Source organism: Bactrocera neohumeralis, chromosome 4 (assembly GCF_024586455.1).
Source record: "Bactrocera neohumeralis isolate Rockhampton chromosome 4, APGP_CSIRO_Bneo_wtdbg2-racon-allhic-juicebox.fasta_v2, whole genome shotgun sequence".
NCBI lineage: Eukaryota > Metazoa > Arthropoda > Insecta > Diptera > Tephritidae > Bactrocera > Bactrocera neohumeralis.
The window spans coordinates 43,747,055-43,764,264 of NC_065921.1; the positions used below are offsets into that span (position 1 = coordinate 43,747,055).

Here is a 17,210-nt window from a genome sequence, read left to right on the forward strand (position 1 = left end):
CTGAAGTCCACAATGCCGCGTGTAGAGTTCTGCGCAGTCTTTGACAAATACCACAAAGGCATTCTATTCGAGTTATCGGCAGGCAGTGCGTTGTAAATCCCGTCTGCTCATAAGTATATATGTAAATAAGTATATGTATACAGTTGTTAAGTATTATGCGAATTCCCCGCAAAATTATTTTAGTTGATTTGCGCGCTTCACAGCGAATGAGTTTGACGCCGTCCATCGGCAGACGGTCGCAGTTCATTGCAAATGGGCACGCGTAAAAACTCTATTACGTCGAAGCAAGGAATTCGAAAATAGATTTAATACAAGCAAAGCTATTTTAGTGAATGAAATTGACCAAAGTGCAAATAAAAGTTGTATAAAAATACGGAAAATGCCAAATTAGTGCAAATATAACAAAAATAAATAAATTAATGAAAAAAGTGTTCAACAATAGCAATAAGTAAACAAATTCGCAATGAATTTCGCAACACCTTTAATAAGGCACATGTACTTGTGCGCCAACACGCTTTGCCTAGTGAGTCTTCTCCGTCTTCTCGTACTTGCAAGGTTTTTTCTTTTGTTTACACTTTTACACTTCTTATCTTCACGTTTCTAGCAATCTAACTGCTCATTCACCTATATTTTTTAATTACTTGAAATCGTCGTTACTTTTAAAAGCTTTTGCAAAAATATACGTGTATATAAGTATGTGTGTGTTTACAGATCGTCGGTTTGATTATGGTGTTACTGAGTGCGCTCTTCATGGACTCCGTACAGAATTTGCATTTGATTTATTGCATACTTGGCTTAATGGCGGGTCTCCTAACGGCTCTGACCTCTTTAGTTGGCTATCGGGCCATAAAGCCACCGAAGGCTGCCTTGATGTGGCTGGTAAGAATGTATTGCTAATTAACCATTTTAATGTTGAAAAGTTTCATAGAATTAAGAATTATAAGGAAATTAGAAATTATACCACTATTTGACCTAATTTTTGAAAGAATCTGGAACAAAATTCTTCTACTTATTTTTACTACCTGATCCAGTATTACTCGGACTGACAAAAAAGTTTTCACGTACTTAATACAAATCTTTATTATCGTCTGCAAAATATGTTCCAATTTTCCATGCACTTGTTCTAAGTCAGGGCAGATATGGCCTTAAGCGAATTTTGATTTTTTTGATTGCAGCTCATTGTTGGTCCGCCATTCACTAAATTGTTGGAAAGTTTCGGCGTCATATTCATAAACCCACCTAGCCTTAGCAATAATGATGTGTTTGTAAAGTGAATGTAAAATCCTCAGTTACGTTGTCAAACATCTCTTTTGCGAGCCCTACTCGACGTCGTTTTTATAAAAAATTCGTATCTTTTGGTAAGAATTTAGGTTTGACACGCTTTATACTCAAAACGTTAACAAAAATGTGTTCATAAGAGATGTTCAGATCCTTTGGTATGACTGTCAGTGATATCTGTGCCAAATTTCACATCAAAATTATAGTAAGTATTTAGTATACGCTCGTCTTTCTGAAGTACATAAAGTGAATTTGTCGATTTTTACGATGAGTGAAATTATTCAACAAAGTAGTTCCATGAAATTTTTTGTGCGAAATCAAATTTGTGGTGCCGAAGTGTTGATAATATTGGAAAAGATCTTCGGTGAAAATTGTCGCGAACAAGTGCTTTTGGTTGGTGCAAATTATTCAAAGAGGGTCGAGAAGGCGTTGACGACGAACCACGTCCAGGATGACCATCAACATCAACTGATAATCAAACGCGTCAATAAAATAAAGGAATTGATGCTTGAGAATCGACGATTAACAATCTTTGTTGTGAAAACCATTTTGAAGGATCATTTGGTTCTAAGAAAAGTGAAAGCACGATTGCTTCCAAAATCGCTCAACATTGCCGAAAAACAGTCTGTGAAACAATGCTTTCCGACTAAGCCGAAAAAGCCATGTCAAAGCAGGTTGAAAATCATTTTTATGCTGACAGTTTCCTTCGGTTTTCGATGCGTGGTGCACTCCGAATTCTTTGTAACCGGCTAAACTGTCAACAAGGAATACTATTTGGGTGTTACGCGTCCTTTGCGCGACGCTATTCGTAAAAAGAGGCCGGCATTTTGGGCCGACAGCTCTTGTTTTTGCTCCACGATAATGCAGCGTCGTATACTGCATTGGTTTTTCGTGAGTTTTTCGCCAAATTTTCAACCAATATTGTGCCACAATCACCGTATTTATATTCGTGTGACTTCTGACTTCGATACGCACATTGAAGGGGAATTCCAAAAATGGACTTTAACAACTGTTTCGAAGAACGTTGGCGCAAGTGTATTGGGGATTACTTTGATCTATGTCGTCCCATAGTTTTTAAAGAATAAATTAAGAATTTTAAATTTATGAACAAGTCTTATTATTTTTGTCAAAGTAGTATTTGATGCGAGCCTAAAGGTTTGTGGAATCTTAAAGTTAGTCAGTTGTTTCATAATTTCAAAATGATTTTAATAGTATTACTAGTTATTGCACATACTTATATAAAAATTATTCGGATTTAAATTCATACAAACAGATAATTATTTCTTGACAGTCAAAATTGTACATATATTAGCGCTCCATCCATATTTTACAGCATATAGAAAGCTCTAAACCAAAACTTTCACAGAACTAGACAGGACAAGAGGCTCTGAGAAAGATTTACTTAGATCCGAAATTACTACTAATTTTCAAGTTGTGTCTCTCTACAGCAGGAGGAACCTGAACAAATGACCCAGTAGTAGATAAAGTAGAGGCTATTTTGAAACGTTGTTTCGACTTATTTGTCGATAGATTGGTAGGGTACAGATCAGCAACATTGGGAAAGCTCTCAATAATATAAGATTAATACTGGATGAACTATGGACTTGTTGGTTAAGCAATCAGGTTAACCCACAAATTGCATGTGGATTTCTTCCATTTATTCATTGTTCTCGATTGAGTCGGCCTGCAAAGTATCAAAGTAAATAAGTTGTCATTTCTTTAGAGGTGTTCTGACCATTATGTCTATGCGGGAAACGTAAGTAGATGACAATCCAGAAGGAGGGAGAAATCACGTGAAATTTCGAAGTGAGGTCAAAGCGCATGTTCCTCTTTTTGAGAAAAAACACCTTCTCAGTTTAAGAGATGTTAAAAAAAATCTTTTTGTAAAAGGGATCAGATATATCTCTAAACACAATAAGGGATCAACTTCAAAAAAAAAAAACTTGCATAAAACGCGGCAACATTGTAATCAAACCCCTACTTTTAAAAACAAACATTGAAAAAAGGTTGCATTGGACGTAGGAAAACATCAACCGTAATTAGGCTAATATAATATTTACAGATCAGCCAACTTTTATATTGTTCAAATCTTTGGTACGTGTTTGGCTAAGAAAAAGGAACTATATTTATTCAAAGGAGTGCTAGGGGGTTATATACAGTTAGAAGGCCGAAGAAGCGAATTTCCAGAATTTTTTTTGAGAAAACTTTTAAATTTATTGATCCAAATATTTATACACACATTATGGTATCTTTTAACTGTATTTTAATACTTAGTATTAGTAAAAATATTTATTTGGAAAGGAATTACAGCAAATCTCCGAGAGCTCCTCTCAAAAAAGACGTTTTGCGGTGACCACTATATCCCTGAACTTGATCCTCTGAATTTTAAAAACCAAACAGATTTCTCTAAAGTAGATACTGTTAAATCTTGTAATTAATCGAAGGAATAAGGACTCTAAAACTTTTTGACAAAATGGCGGTTTCTAAAAAAAAATCGATTGAACACAATTTCGGCTTTAAATTGTTTGTTAAAAAAATATTTATCGGTGAGGAAAAATTTTCATTTAAATACTAAAAAATATATTTAAGCAGCTCATATTAAAATTTAGACTAATCGGTTTGGCAGTTTTCAAGTAATGTTGGTCATCGACTTTGATAACACCATTTTGAGAAAACCGCCTTTTTCAAATTTCCGTGTAATTTCGAAAATATTCACCGGAACGTTATGCAAATTTCTGTGTGCATTCTTCAATATACATATGTATGTACTAAGAAAATAAAATAAAAAAATATTGCTCATGGATTGCGGTTTTGAGGTGGTTCACAAAACGCTGAACGCCGTTGGAATAATAATTGTGTAAAAAGGTTTTACTGAAGTCAGCTGAACTGCTAAAATGCCAAAATAGCCCTGATTGGATACTGCAAGAATACAATAATCGGAAATATAAGAGTAAACTCTGTGCCCAATGGAAAGAAGAAAGCCATATTGTTAATTCATGTTGTCATCACAGTCAACAGACGTCAATCCTATAGAGAATTAGAGAATATTTGGGCTTTAATGAAAGCCAAAATAGATTTAACATCAAAAAACGTTATAACTTGGGCACTCAAAAATACCCGAATATCGCTTGCTGCGGAATATGTGAAAAATTTAAGTATTGCAAGATGCCATCAAAGATGTCAGGCTTTAATAAAGAACACGAGAGTAGAATAAACGCCCGATATAACAAAACAATGTATTTTCTTTAATTGCAACATTTTTCCTAACTTTTTAAAACGAAAACGTTATTTTGTGAACGCACTGTACATAGTTTGGATAACAAACATCTTCAGCCTAACATACAACTGATCAAAGAACATACTCATAGGTGGGATTACTCATTCGAACTAAAGAACAGTCGATATCTTACATTTACTTACATTCTTTACATTGTGGTTTTTTCTATATTAAGTAAATAATGGAATGTGAATTACCTGAATACTGGACAGCTTTTTTATTTCTTTTAAGTATTGTGCCTTGGTTACAATTATATTCGTCACTCAAATGTATATTGTAACACATCTCGAAGCCACGAGCATAATCACGAGCACAGTGGAAGCCGTAGAGTTACTGTGGGAAAGGGAATTGGTGGAAGAAGGTCCAATGGCTGATATCGAAAGTCGGGTAGGTGGGGATAAAATTTATAAAAATTAAACAAATATTCAGAAATATTTTATTTCATTAAAATAATTTTAGTAATTTTAGTGAATATTCTTTAAATTTTTCTTTAATTGTTTAGTTTCATTGCTGCGGTCTGCACAATTCTAGTGACTACACATCCATAAATTTGCCACTGCCTGCTAGTTGCTTTTATGCCGAGAATGACGCCTGGGTCCATTATAATGATGGCTGTTTGGAGAAGGTGAAATTTGCCGCTGGGAGAGCGAGCAATGCGTTATCTTACGCTGGCTATACACTGGCTGTGGCGCAGGTAAATTTTAAGCGTAAATCAATATATTTTTTATATGAAGTTAATAATTATATATTTTTGCCACCGGCCACCAAATAAGCTAACAAAATGAAAGATCTCCCTTAGGTTATGTTCGGTTAGGTAAATAGGCAGACTACTCATCAGGCCGCGAAGAATCCCACTTGGACTGCTAGAGACTCTTGTCCGTTGTGACCATCAGAACTGCTAGGCATATCGACAAAACGCCTAGAGCCTGCCACAATTTATGGAGACAGCTAATATCAATTCAAACCAATTCGTCGGGTCTGTAAAAAATATGGCAACCGAGATGCTTCAACCTTAGACTGGTAAAAGCTTGAAAGTGGAGAAGATTGCATCTAGATGTTTCTACCTCTTCTTTGTAGCTTTGACAAGTTGCGTCCTCCAAAAGCTTTAGTCTTACCGCGTTAGGCCCAATGGGGCAGTATCAATTAAGAACCCCTATCACTATCACTCGCCTATCAAGGTCTGTATATCACCTGTTCTACCGAAGTGCATGTACACTTTAATAAAAGAAGCCGCTTTTTGGAAAAATATAGTATATCTGTTGCAGTGGCATAGCTACAACTTCGGGCGCCCGGGGCCAAGGATGTTCTGCCGCCCCCCTTTATCTACCTACCTACAAGTTTCATGAGGTGGTTCGAACAAAAGTGAATCCAGTTTGTAAAAACAAAGTATCTTCGATATTAAGTATATAAAATTTAGGAACTAGAGCCACGCAAATTCTGAAGTTCCAAAATTCTCACAATACGGTTTTTGAGGAAATTGATAGTAAATTTACAAGACATCTTATTAAAAGCCATAGAAACCCATTTTCGCCCTATATCTTGTACACTTTTAACACAATTTGCAGGAATTTTTGCCCGAATTGGAGTTTTTAAATACCATTTTTGAAAATTTGGAGAAATAAAAGTTTTCGTTACATTCGAAGCCTAGGGTAACTGTGAGGGTGACACGTCGCTAGACAAAGCTAGAAAAGTGCATCTTTATGTTCTATCACTATTTTTAAGAAAGATACGAGTATAAGACAAATTCAAAGACTGAAGAGTGAGTGTACAACTCTTTATCTTTTATAATAAATTTTGTAAAAAAATTTGTTGAAGTATTTTTCTGAATATTAAAAAACGGCGAAGATCGTTTTGCCGCCCCCAAGACGTTGCGCCCGGGGCCGCTTTTTTCCGCCCAGCTCGTTACCACATTGAGGATTCATTGAGTTAACCCTAGCTGAGATAAGTATCCATTTGTGTAAACAATGGGCAATTAACAACACAATTAATGCCTCATGCAGTCCTAATACTTCCGCTCTCTAGCCGACCATATAACATAAGTCTGTACCATATACATAGCATAGCAGAGCGATAGACAGGAATGATGTGGCCTTTAGAATTTTGAACATAGAAAATTTGCGAAAGATTTATTTGCACATTGTCACAGAAGATGGAGCGTTGAACCGCATAAGCTTTACAAAGATACTGTAGACAGCTTTTATCAAAATCAGAGTACAATGCACACGAACTTAGTACAAAAAAATTGGACGGTCAGCAAACTGAGTCTTTTAATTGAACTAAAATTATGCTACTCATATTTAGCGGCGGAATTTTTATTTAACAAAGCTCAGCTCGAGTCATTTATTGTGAGTCATTAATACCATACGTATGTATGAAAGCGATCGGACAATCACTTAGGTTCACCCCGCGATAGCACTTCTAACGCAAGAGCAATGTTCTCGTCGCCGATCACTGTAAAAATTTCAAATCGAACTTGTAGTTTTGTTTTGAACTGTAGTGAAAGCGAGCGTGCGCAAAGATTTTATAAAAGTGGGATTAAAGCAATGTCCGTCGCTGATTCGATTCTTGTTTCCAGAAGGGAAATCGCAGAGTTAAACCACTCTTGAAAGAGGTAACGGTTATACTTCAAAACAATTTTAACAAACGGCAAAGGATCGCATCAACTATTGGGCACGAGAAAACCGTCGGCGAATATCGTCTAAATATGGATCCAAAAGTAATCGAAACAGTGGATTTCAACTGATAATCTGTTTCAAAGAAGGCAAAGACTATGCTACGGGCTGGGAAGGGAATGGTCACCGTTTTCTGGCATTCGTACCGTGGGATCTACACTGACTAACTGGTGAAGTTCAAGTTACTTGACTCCTAATTGAAGAAAAACGATCCATTAGGGGAGTAGAGAAGTGTCCGTAGATGTGACCCACTTTTTTGCTATATTCAGGCTATACTTCTGCCACTTTTGCTATTAAACGAAAACCTATAAAGTGCCATAACTCAGCATTAACTTAGATACAAAACTCTAATTTGGTACAGGGGATCGCAGAAACAAGAGACATCTGTAGGATAAAATGTTTTTTAAAGTATAAGTGCTCCCGCCGCGTAAATGGTTAGTGCTCCTTAGTTTAAGCTTCGCCCAAAAGTGGTCGAAATAGGACTATAACTTTTCAATAGCCCACCAAAATATCTGGACCCCAGTGCATTCGACCGATTTTTTTATGTTGCTGTTGTTGCCAACTTGACAGTTCTCGGCCGGATAAAAATCCGGGTCGGTTTCGATTACGTTGACCCGACTGTCGTGGGAACGGACTGATATTTTGATCAATCTATGAGTTCTAGTACTGCAAAAAAAATTTTGTGATGACAGCATGCCCCTGTTCCAAAAATCGGATCAATACCTCCCTTAGCCTCCATATGCCTAATATAAATATTTTCGAACTTTTTCTTACTTATTTTAATATTAAGATATTTTGCATTTTTTTCCAGCTGCTGGCTTTGATATTCTCATTCATACTGACTTTAATTTACCATCGAACTGGAGATTATGAAACCTTATAGTATAAACAAACATACTGATTTGTGTAAATATTAGTATTCGTTAAGTAGAAAAAGTAGTTTTTTATTAAAAAAAAGTATATATACAATACAATTCTAGTATACATACTATTTACAATAAAATATTTTGATACTAAATTTTGAGAAATGAAGAAGTGTGAAAGCAGTAGGATGTTGTGAATTTACAAACATATTTTAATTAAAATAGTTTATTCATACCTATATTATGCACTATATATATATGTTTATACAACATATCTATAATTAATTTAAGATAACCTATAATTTATTGGTACTAGTGTATATAACAGTATTTTTGAAATTTTATATAATACGTATAATTTGAATAAAAAAATTAGTTTTTACCAGACTTTTGCATTTCATACTTGTTTTACTACCATTTAGTTAGTTAGACAACAGGTGAGTTCGAGAATTGCAATGATTGATGCGTTGCACCGGCTGCGGTGGCAGATGACCATCCTCAGCTGTGTGAACTGTTGACTGAGTGCGCTTGAAAAGCAAAATACTGAGTACGCACGAGTAGAGGAAGACTGCGCACTACAAAACGAGCATATGGTCACATGTTTTTTATATATTTACGGTATTTAATTAATTTTCTTCTTCATGTTTAAGTCCTACTTACTTCACAGATTAATAATGACCAGTTGAAAATATTTTCACGCTCCATGGTCTTGTGATATGACGTTTCCAGTGCTTCCACACAGCCGCGCGAAAATAAATTCGATTCAAGCGTGACATTTTGGTAGCGATAACAACTCGCGGGCGTCTCCATACGTCTGTACTTGTAGTCATTGGAATTGTAGAGACCACAGCAGTGATACTGAAATGGAAATAATGAAATGTGTATACATATGTATGTATGTACATAATGTTATGAACATATTGAAAATGAATTGAGGTATATACATAATTAAAAATATATAGTAAACTGAAATTAATTATTAAAAAAAAAACTAATTTTTAATAGAAAAATAAATTATAAATTAACCGAAAACAAGAACATAAATAACATATCAATCAGTTAAGCGAAAAATATATATTTAAACAATAAAAAACTATATAACCTATAACTAAATAAGATAAAAATTTAAAAAATAATATAGATAATTATATTATATTAAAAAAATATGTATTGTATTGAAAAAATATAATAAAAAATAAAAACCACGAAAAAGTGAACTAGAAAACGATAACATTATTTTAAAAATTTTGAAATCAATTAAAACTCTGGATATAAGTTCCTTCTCAACAGCTACATTTTTTTAATTATGAATGAAAAACATTTCGAAAAATATAACCAAAATGAAAATGCAAATTATAAAATAATTATACAAACTAAGTACAAATGCTTTTTTAATTATCTTGGCAAATAACAGCAACAATAATAAAAATTTTTTTTTTGATCTAATTTAATAATTTTTTTAGTTCTATTGTAAAACTACATATAATGATCAGTGGTCACCTTTATGCCGTTTAATTATGCCGCGTGATCGTGAGATGCACATTAACTCTGACTACTTTGCAGCTTTCAATTTTAAATCGACTTTCGAATTAAAATTTATTTAATTCGTCTACATTATATTAAGTATAAGTAAGCTATTCTAACTCAAATTTACATATGAAAGTATAAAAACAAATTAAATGAAATAGATAACAATTTCATAAATAAAGGAATGTATAAAGGCAAAAATTATCCTAAATTATTGAAAAAAAATAATGGTTGTCAAAAAAGTCTTGCGGTATTTTCGCTAGTTGGCGCTGAAAGCGCGTAGTTCTAGTTTTATTCGTCGCATCGGGTCATGCTATACATTTTTGGAAAGCTCATTTCACGCGCTAACACGACTGATTGATTGTCGCTTCTTTCAAGTCGTTCGTGAGTTATAGCGTCGCAAACATGGAGCAAAATAAAGAGAAAATACGGCATATTTTACAGTACTACTACGTTAAAGGCAAAAATGCATCTCAAGCCGCCAATAAAATTTGTGAAGTTTATGGACCCGATACAGTTTCCATTTCCACCGCACAATGATGGTTTCAACGTTTTCGTTCTGGTGTAGAGGTGGTCGAAGATGCGCCACGCTCCGGAAGGCCTGTCGTCGAAAATTGCGATGAAATCGCTGAATTGGTCGAAAGAGACCGGCATAGTAGCAGCCGTAGATCGGTCAAGAGCTGGGCATGAGTCATCAAAAATTCATTTCAATTTCAATAAAAAAAAAAATTCAATAAAAATACCGGAAGACTTTTTTGACAACCCATTATTAATAAAAGTAATTAATTTGTATAATAAAAAATGAAATATTATTATTCTAAACAAATACTTCTAACACACTTACATTTATCTCTACCGACTGCATTCCATTCGGATCCACATCCACATCATCCCAGGCATCCTCCAATAGATCCAGCGCATTTATGAAGAATTTCTGATGTTTATACGTCTGCATTTGCAACAACTGCGTGCACAACAACATCAGCATAAAGAACGAGTACTACAGTTGCATTTTTTTTTTTCAAATAAATAAATAATTAATAGATAGCAATAAAAATTGAAAGCAAAACATACAATCACATTGACGCCCAACGACTCGCAGATGACGCCATAACAGCCGAATAATGTGGCCATGCATACGAATGAGCCCAATATGATACCAACTATGCAGTATGTGTGCTCATCGGTATTTGGCACGGCAAACTCCAAACCGAAAATATTCAAACAAACAATACAAATGCCCAGTAACTGCAAAAATAGTGGAGAAATTAGCGCAATGAGTGTAGAAGTAAATAAACAATAATAAATAATAAATGGGTCACACAATTACTAACAAAGTAAAGTGTGCAAAACAGTCGTAGAATGCCAACAACAACACTTAAGTACAATTGCACACAACGGCTTTTTTGATTTTTGCTCTCATATTTACTTTTTTTCTTTTGCGCTACACTTACCAAACTAAAGAAATTGAAAGCGAAGACGAAACACTTGACTGCCGCAAAAATCACACTCATTTTTATTTTATTTTGTAGTTTCGCTTGAATTTAACTGAACTGCCGTAATTTATGTAAATTAATGAACGTAAAATATGAAATATTTAGAATATGCTGGCGATTTGTTTCCTTACGGCTCGAAGTTGTTACTGAAATCGGTGTCAGAAAATTGTATGCAAAGAAATAAATATTGAACATGGCTTGTCAATGACACCGGGCGATATTTTATTATTATTCTATTTTTTGTTTTATGCCCAACGAACATTTTCGTATTGATTAAAGAAGTTGTTTGCGCGCTTGACGCCAGAATATGATGATGTATGGAAAGAAAAGATCAAAAATAAAGGAAAATGTAATAATGACTTAACTACTGATTGAATAAAGCAGCTGCTAATACAACAATGAAAGTTTGATGAAAGGTTTCACTGTCTTAACGGGGTAAGCAGAATGGAGTGCAAAGCTATTTGGCGTGTTTGTACACCACTACCATAACAAAAAAAAAATACAAGAAGAAACGTTAACTTCGGATGCACCGCTGCTGTAATACCATCTACAGGTGCATATCTTAATGATGTTGATCCGTCAGTTTGTATGGCAGCTATATGCTATACTCATCCGATCGGACTAATTTCTTATGAGATTATATCATTCCTTGACTTTTAATCCACTCCAAATCTTCTGAAGATATCTCGTAAAATAAAAAAAATGTTCCATGTATTTAATCATTCAGTTTGGTTTGCATGGTTTGTTTGTATCTCCATATAACCCCACAACGCTCCGTACCATCATATTGATTTGAATTACAAGGCATTCAAATCACCATTTGGTTTGTTGGGTGTGTAGTTAAATGTACATAAATATTGCTGTATCGTCTCCTATCAAGTAGCGCATGTTAATGAACTTCATTACTGATAATGAGTAATATTAATATGCAGTACACTAACAAACACTAACTCATAAGATTTGGCAGCAAAACATTTGGCTATTAATACGGTAAGCGGCGTTAGCGTTCATCGCTCGTTAACACTCAGGCGAACATTTTGCATGTTTATGAGAGCGCATACATTAAATATAAATATGTAATTATAATTAAACAAATTAAAATGATTTTAATGCTAAAGTGTTGTTGTCTGATAGGCATCTGCTTGTATGGAAGTAATGAAGACGTTGGTTTCAGGTTTTATTTTTTTTATTTCTTGGAAAAACAATTTATTTCATTTTACTAGCAGCAGTAGTAATAATTAGCGGCGATAGCAATTCAAAGCTTAAAATTGTTTTAATAGCATATAGTCATCTGACGAGTTAAGCAGCAAGAGTATATGTTTTCTCGCTAGGCTTTAGTAAAAACTTATAAGCTAGAAAATATAAATTAGTTTTTATAATAGGTATGCAAAAGTGTATGCATAAGTTATAAGTGTTTTTTTTTTGTTTACAAAATTTCATATAAAATAGTGTTAAAATAAATAGTATAGTATAATTTAGTAAATAACGCCTACAGTAAGTCAAACAGGTATTTAATTCCATATATAAATACATATAATTCGTGGGTAAAGTATTGATGATGTTGCTTGGTGGTTATTGTTTTTGTCGATGTTATTGTTATTTTTGTCGAGTTTTCACAAATTGGTGGTTTTAGTAGTATATATTGTGGACACGGTCGTGTTGTACGAACATAAAAACTCGTATTTTTATCTCCGAAATTTTCAAATAAAAAATATCACAAGCACACGGCGCTGGTATACATACATATGTATATAATTCACTACATGTTTTTCTACGTGTTATCGCACTTCACTTTTACTACTTAACTGTTTAATTCTAATTGTATACTAAAATTGTTTAATTTAATTGGCATTTTTAATTGTGTGTGCAAATCCGTGCTTTCATACTGTTTTTTTTTTATTGTTTCTTTTTTTGCAAATTGCGTTGTGTTTGTTTGTGTATTTGTATAACGTTTTTTAAACTCTCCATGGCAGTGGTATGAGACCCCACTTCTGCGTGATGTCTTTGTAATCACAATTAATGGCAACAACGATTTTCTCCACCTTTTGGGTGCGTGGAATTTTGGCTGCCTTCAGCGTGAGGCAGAGCTTCGATTCGCGATGCGAAATGTGCTGAGTCTGCAAAATAAACAATAACACGTACATAAAAGCATATTAAATGAATAAAACTGAAAAATAACATTTTATTAGCCATTAAAACACTCTTCTACTCACATCCATGTCGTAACTCCAAACCTGCCGCGGATCGTCCAGGCACTGGGTCAGCTGTACATTGCTGGTTAAATTGCGACTCTTCAGCTGCTGTATGACGCCAAGTTTCGGCTCACTATACGTCAGACACACATTGTCATTGGTCATTATCTGACCCTTCGGCGTTATGACATACATATCCATAGATTTGCTATGTACATTGCAGTCGCCAACTGTGACCGATTGCACTGATGTGCGCGGCACATCTCTCTCCAGCGGTCGCAAGCACTTGTCGCGATCCAAATCGATTAGCGACATAAATTGCTCAGCATTATTGTCGATCTCTTCGAATATGCGTGGCCATTCGCGTGACAAACGACGCCCCGGTATGTTCTTCATGTGCGTCGTGTACGCTTGCGCACATTCGGTCTCACCATCTAGCCAGATTATTTTGCCAAAGAAGCGATTTGGTGCGGGAAAGAAATGCTCCGGCCAGATATGCTCCAAATACCACGAAAATGGTTTGCATTTGAGCTTCTCACGCAGTGACAAGCGCTCAGTGACATCGATGCGTTCACGTGTCTCTAACGACAGACCGGATGTGTAGAGTAGTATGAAATATTGCCAATCGTCCATCCAAGTCATGGCCGCACGCGCCAAGTTGTTGCCCAGCACTTCACTCATGCCACCCGGGAAGGTGTATGGTGTGGTGCTGCGGAATACGTGGCCAACATGTGAACAGGGACAGATTTCAATACGCCCGCCACACTGCCATATGCGAAAGGACATTTCAACGTTTTCGCCACCCCAGATCTGTAAGGAATATAAAAAGATATATTATGTCATGTAATATACCATGCAAAACTTGCAAACTTACACGCATCTCCTTATCGTACGCGCCAATATCAAAAAAGTACCGTTTGTCCACTGCAAAGAGTCCACCAGCCATTGCCGGTGATGCAATTGCCTGCGTTGGATCAGCATTGGCCGGCGCTATGCTGCGCTTATTGCCGAACCAGCGAAAACTCAGCTGCCAATTGAAGGCACCCCAGTGGTTCTCGAAAGTTTTCGTATAACTGAAGTTATCATCGGAAATTATATCAATCACAGGCGCTACCACACTGTTGCGCGACTCCTTCACACGCTGCAACAGCGGCTCCAGCCAGCCGCGTGTACACTCGCAATGCGCATCCAAGAAGGTCAACACATCACCTTTGGCATGCTCGGCGCCGAGCAAACGCGCTGGCACCAAACCGCCGCGTTTCTGTATGCGCAGCAAGCGCGTTGGCACGGTGAGCACTTTAATGTAGGCCTCGAGTTGCTTCTTCAAGTAAGCTGTAAGGCAAAGCGAAAGGTTAAACTAGCTCAAAAAAAGGTCAACTGTAAGATGTTTAAATTACTGCTTTGCAGCAGCAGTGAACAAATTAGCTGCAGATATGCAAAATACAACAATGTGTTAGGTTGCAATGCAGTTTTCGTTTACTGTTGGAGTGTTTTGTTTTTGTGTTTGTTTGTTTAATTTCTGATGACACTTACAGCGTTCGCTAGCGTCGTCGACTAGTATGATTTCTTTGAGTAATTTACGCGGCGATCGGTTGATAACGCTCGTTATGGTGCGCAGCAGTACCGACCAAGCCTCATTATGGAAAACTATAATCACCGATGCGGTGGGCAGCTCGTTGTTGATATATTTCTTGTCGCGACACCTGCGTAAGAGACAAATGAAAATAAAGCTAATTAAGTGTGTGCGACAGCGTAAATGATTTGATGATTTTGTTTGTTAAAAGATTTTATGCTTTGTCAGCAACTCAGGGCCATTGCACAAAATTTATATGCATATGTATGAGTGGAAAACTTGTTGTTAAATGCTGTTAGGCTTAATATTCACTGCCTTTTGGCACTGACGCAGCTGAAAAAGCTGCTAATGTTTGCTTGATTTCTTCGCTGATTTGTTCAATTGTTTGTGGTCATTGATCTGTTGTGCACTTCACTTACTCCTTTATTCTGTAATCTTTTAATGTGCGATTCAAGGGTATGCGGTCACTGGCCAAAATATTAAAACTATTCAGTCTGAAAAAACGCTGCATGCGGAAACTTTCGCGCGCTGGTACCACGACCGGCCTGCCCTCCGCCCCCTCGCCAGCAATGGGATTGAAAAGATTTACGTTGTAGTCATCTGAAAAGAGTTTCTAATGTTAAACGAATTTTTATAAATATTGATTAGTAGGCCCACACAAAACGTGTGAATAATAATGAATTCAAATTAAAATAAATAAAATAAAATATATAAAAAGAAATAAATAGACATTGTAGTTTTAGTGTTTAACTCAAGTTTCATAAAACTATTTTTTTCTTTTTTTTTTTTATTTACCTTCAGTCATATTGCCGAAAATATCGCCTTTGCCAATATAATGCGCCACTATGTTCTTCGGATGCCATAGCGAACGGCGGCGCGGCTGCGGTTTCGGATGGCTAAGTGTTGCGTTGTTATAATGGTGATTGCGAACGCGTGAAGAAAAAAAAAACAAAACGAAACATTTAAAATTTACATAGAATTGCTAAATAGTGGAATACAATTAAATGAAGGCGCTCAACTGTGATGGTCTGTTGCCACAGCACATTACACAGCACTAAGAAGCGTGGCTGCCTTGCAATACTCTTGCCAAAAATGCGGTTGTAACGGTTTTTAACCAATTTGCAATTTATTAGCACTTTGTGCGCCATATATTGCACGTGGGCTACTTTTATAGTACAAACACCTGTTTCAATTTATATATTATTCAAATATACTTACACCTTATCCTGATCATTTGTTTGTATACTGGCCACATATAGATTGATACTGAGCGCAAACATGAAGAATGCAAAGAATAGTAGAAACAGGTAGAGCAGCCATAGCTTCTTCAATTGTTGAAATCTCAAACCCATTGCTAATTATGATTTCCTTCTATTTTTGCTGACGCTACTAATATGCTAATGCGTTGCTTGCTGTTATTACTAGAATTGATGACCACTGTCTGTGCGATCACTTTGTGTAATGAAACGTCTTCGTAGCGGTATCTTCGATTTGTGTTTCAAGTTGTTGCGCCGACTACAACAGTTGCTTGGTCAAAGCGTGAATGAGCTCTGTACGTTGTCGACAGCTTGTTTTTGTTTTGATTACAAATATGTTGAGTCTTTAGTGGCAGTGGCAGAGGAAGTTGTTGTGGCTGGTTTGTTGGTTGGATGGATGGCTGCTTTTTTGCTGGTTCCTACAGCTGGCACTGGGTCTTTTATTTGCAGCGGTTGCATGCAAAGATTGCAGTCGAAAAAAATTTGCTTACTTCGTGCTTTTCCCGCATATTTTTGTTTATAAGCCGCAAACGAAGGAGCAAACTAAATAAACTACAAAAAATATTGACAAATTAATTTTGTTTGCAAAACCCGTCTTGTTGTGTAAACGTAAACAGTTGTTGATGAGCCATCACTCAGCAGGGTTGCTTTTTACGGATGAGGAAATTCTTAGCGATCAAACACAATTTTACGAATTTCATTTAAATTCTTATTTGAATAAAATAAATTAAAATTTAATATTTTTTGTGATGAATTTTCAGCTGTTTAATATCTTTTACAATTTGTATTTGATAATCTGTGAATTTCACTGAACTGTTGTTGGCGTGTTGTGCAATTTTTATGGGAAGCCCTTCGCTTAAACGAAGCAACACTGTAAGCGAGGTCACAGACCCACGGCGCTGTGTTTATTGCGCAATCGGCAGTTCCTGTTAACGCTGAGCAATTATTTGCATACTTTTAGGCGTTAATTTACACATAACTTGAGGTTAAATAATAAAATTTTATTTTCGTTAAATAAAAAAACAGGTATAACAACAGTATTAAGCGATTATATGTGTTCGATAAGTATTCGATAA

General features: G+C 35.7%; 3 protein-coding genes across 4 annotated transcripts; 1 reads left to right on the plus strand and 2 right to left on the minus strand.

The window, feature by feature from the left end:
* The first annotated feature begins 199 nt into the window (after positions 1-199).
* Positions 200-8,211, plus strand: LOC126757109 (23 kDa integral membrane protein-like). Of its 2 annotated transcripts, none has more exons than XM_050470728.1 (5): positions 200-523; positions 712-879; positions 4,787-4,942; positions 5,058-5,249; positions 8,018-8,211. In XM_050470728.1, exons 1-5 carry the CDS (start codon positions 464-466, stop codon positions 8,108-8,110), a joined length of 669 nt encoding a protein of 222 aa, XP_050326685.1. In that variant the 5' UTR covers positions 200-463; the 3' UTR covers positions 8,111-8,211. The 2 variants fall into 2 exon arrangements, with proteins under 2 accessions (XP_050326685.1, XP_050326686.1); XM_050470729.1 differs by having other exon boundaries at positions 8,039-8,211.
* Positions 8,129-12,142, minus strand: LOC126757106 (protein late bloomer). The gene is made up of 5 exons (XM_050470725.1): positions 11,072-12,142; positions 10,692-10,865; positions 10,462-10,617; positions 8,751-8,948; positions 8,129-8,665 (listed from the first exon to the last, which is right to left on the minus strand). Exons 1-5 carry the CDS (start codon positions 11,129-11,131, stop codon positions 8,513-8,515), a joined length of 741 nt encoding a protein of 246 aa, XP_050326682.1. The 5' UTR covers positions 11,132-12,142; the 3' UTR covers positions 8,129-8,512.
* Positions 12,143-12,281: 139 nt separating this feature from the next.
* LOC126757089 (polypeptide N-acetylgalactosaminyltransferase 3) lies at positions 12,282-16,757 on the minus strand. The gene is made up of 7 exons (XM_050470695.1): positions 16,097-16,757; positions 15,674-15,774; positions 15,298-15,478; positions 14,839-15,008; positions 14,180-14,637; positions 13,327-14,115; positions 12,282-13,230 (listed from the first exon to the last, which is right to left on the minus strand). The coding sequence occupies exons 1-7, from the start codon at positions 16,228-16,230 to the stop codon at positions 13,069-13,071; spliced, it is 1,995 nt and encodes a 664-aa protein (XP_050326652.1). The 5' UTR covers positions 16,231-16,757; the 3' UTR covers positions 12,282-13,068.
* Positions 16,758-17,210: the final 453 nt, after the last annotated feature.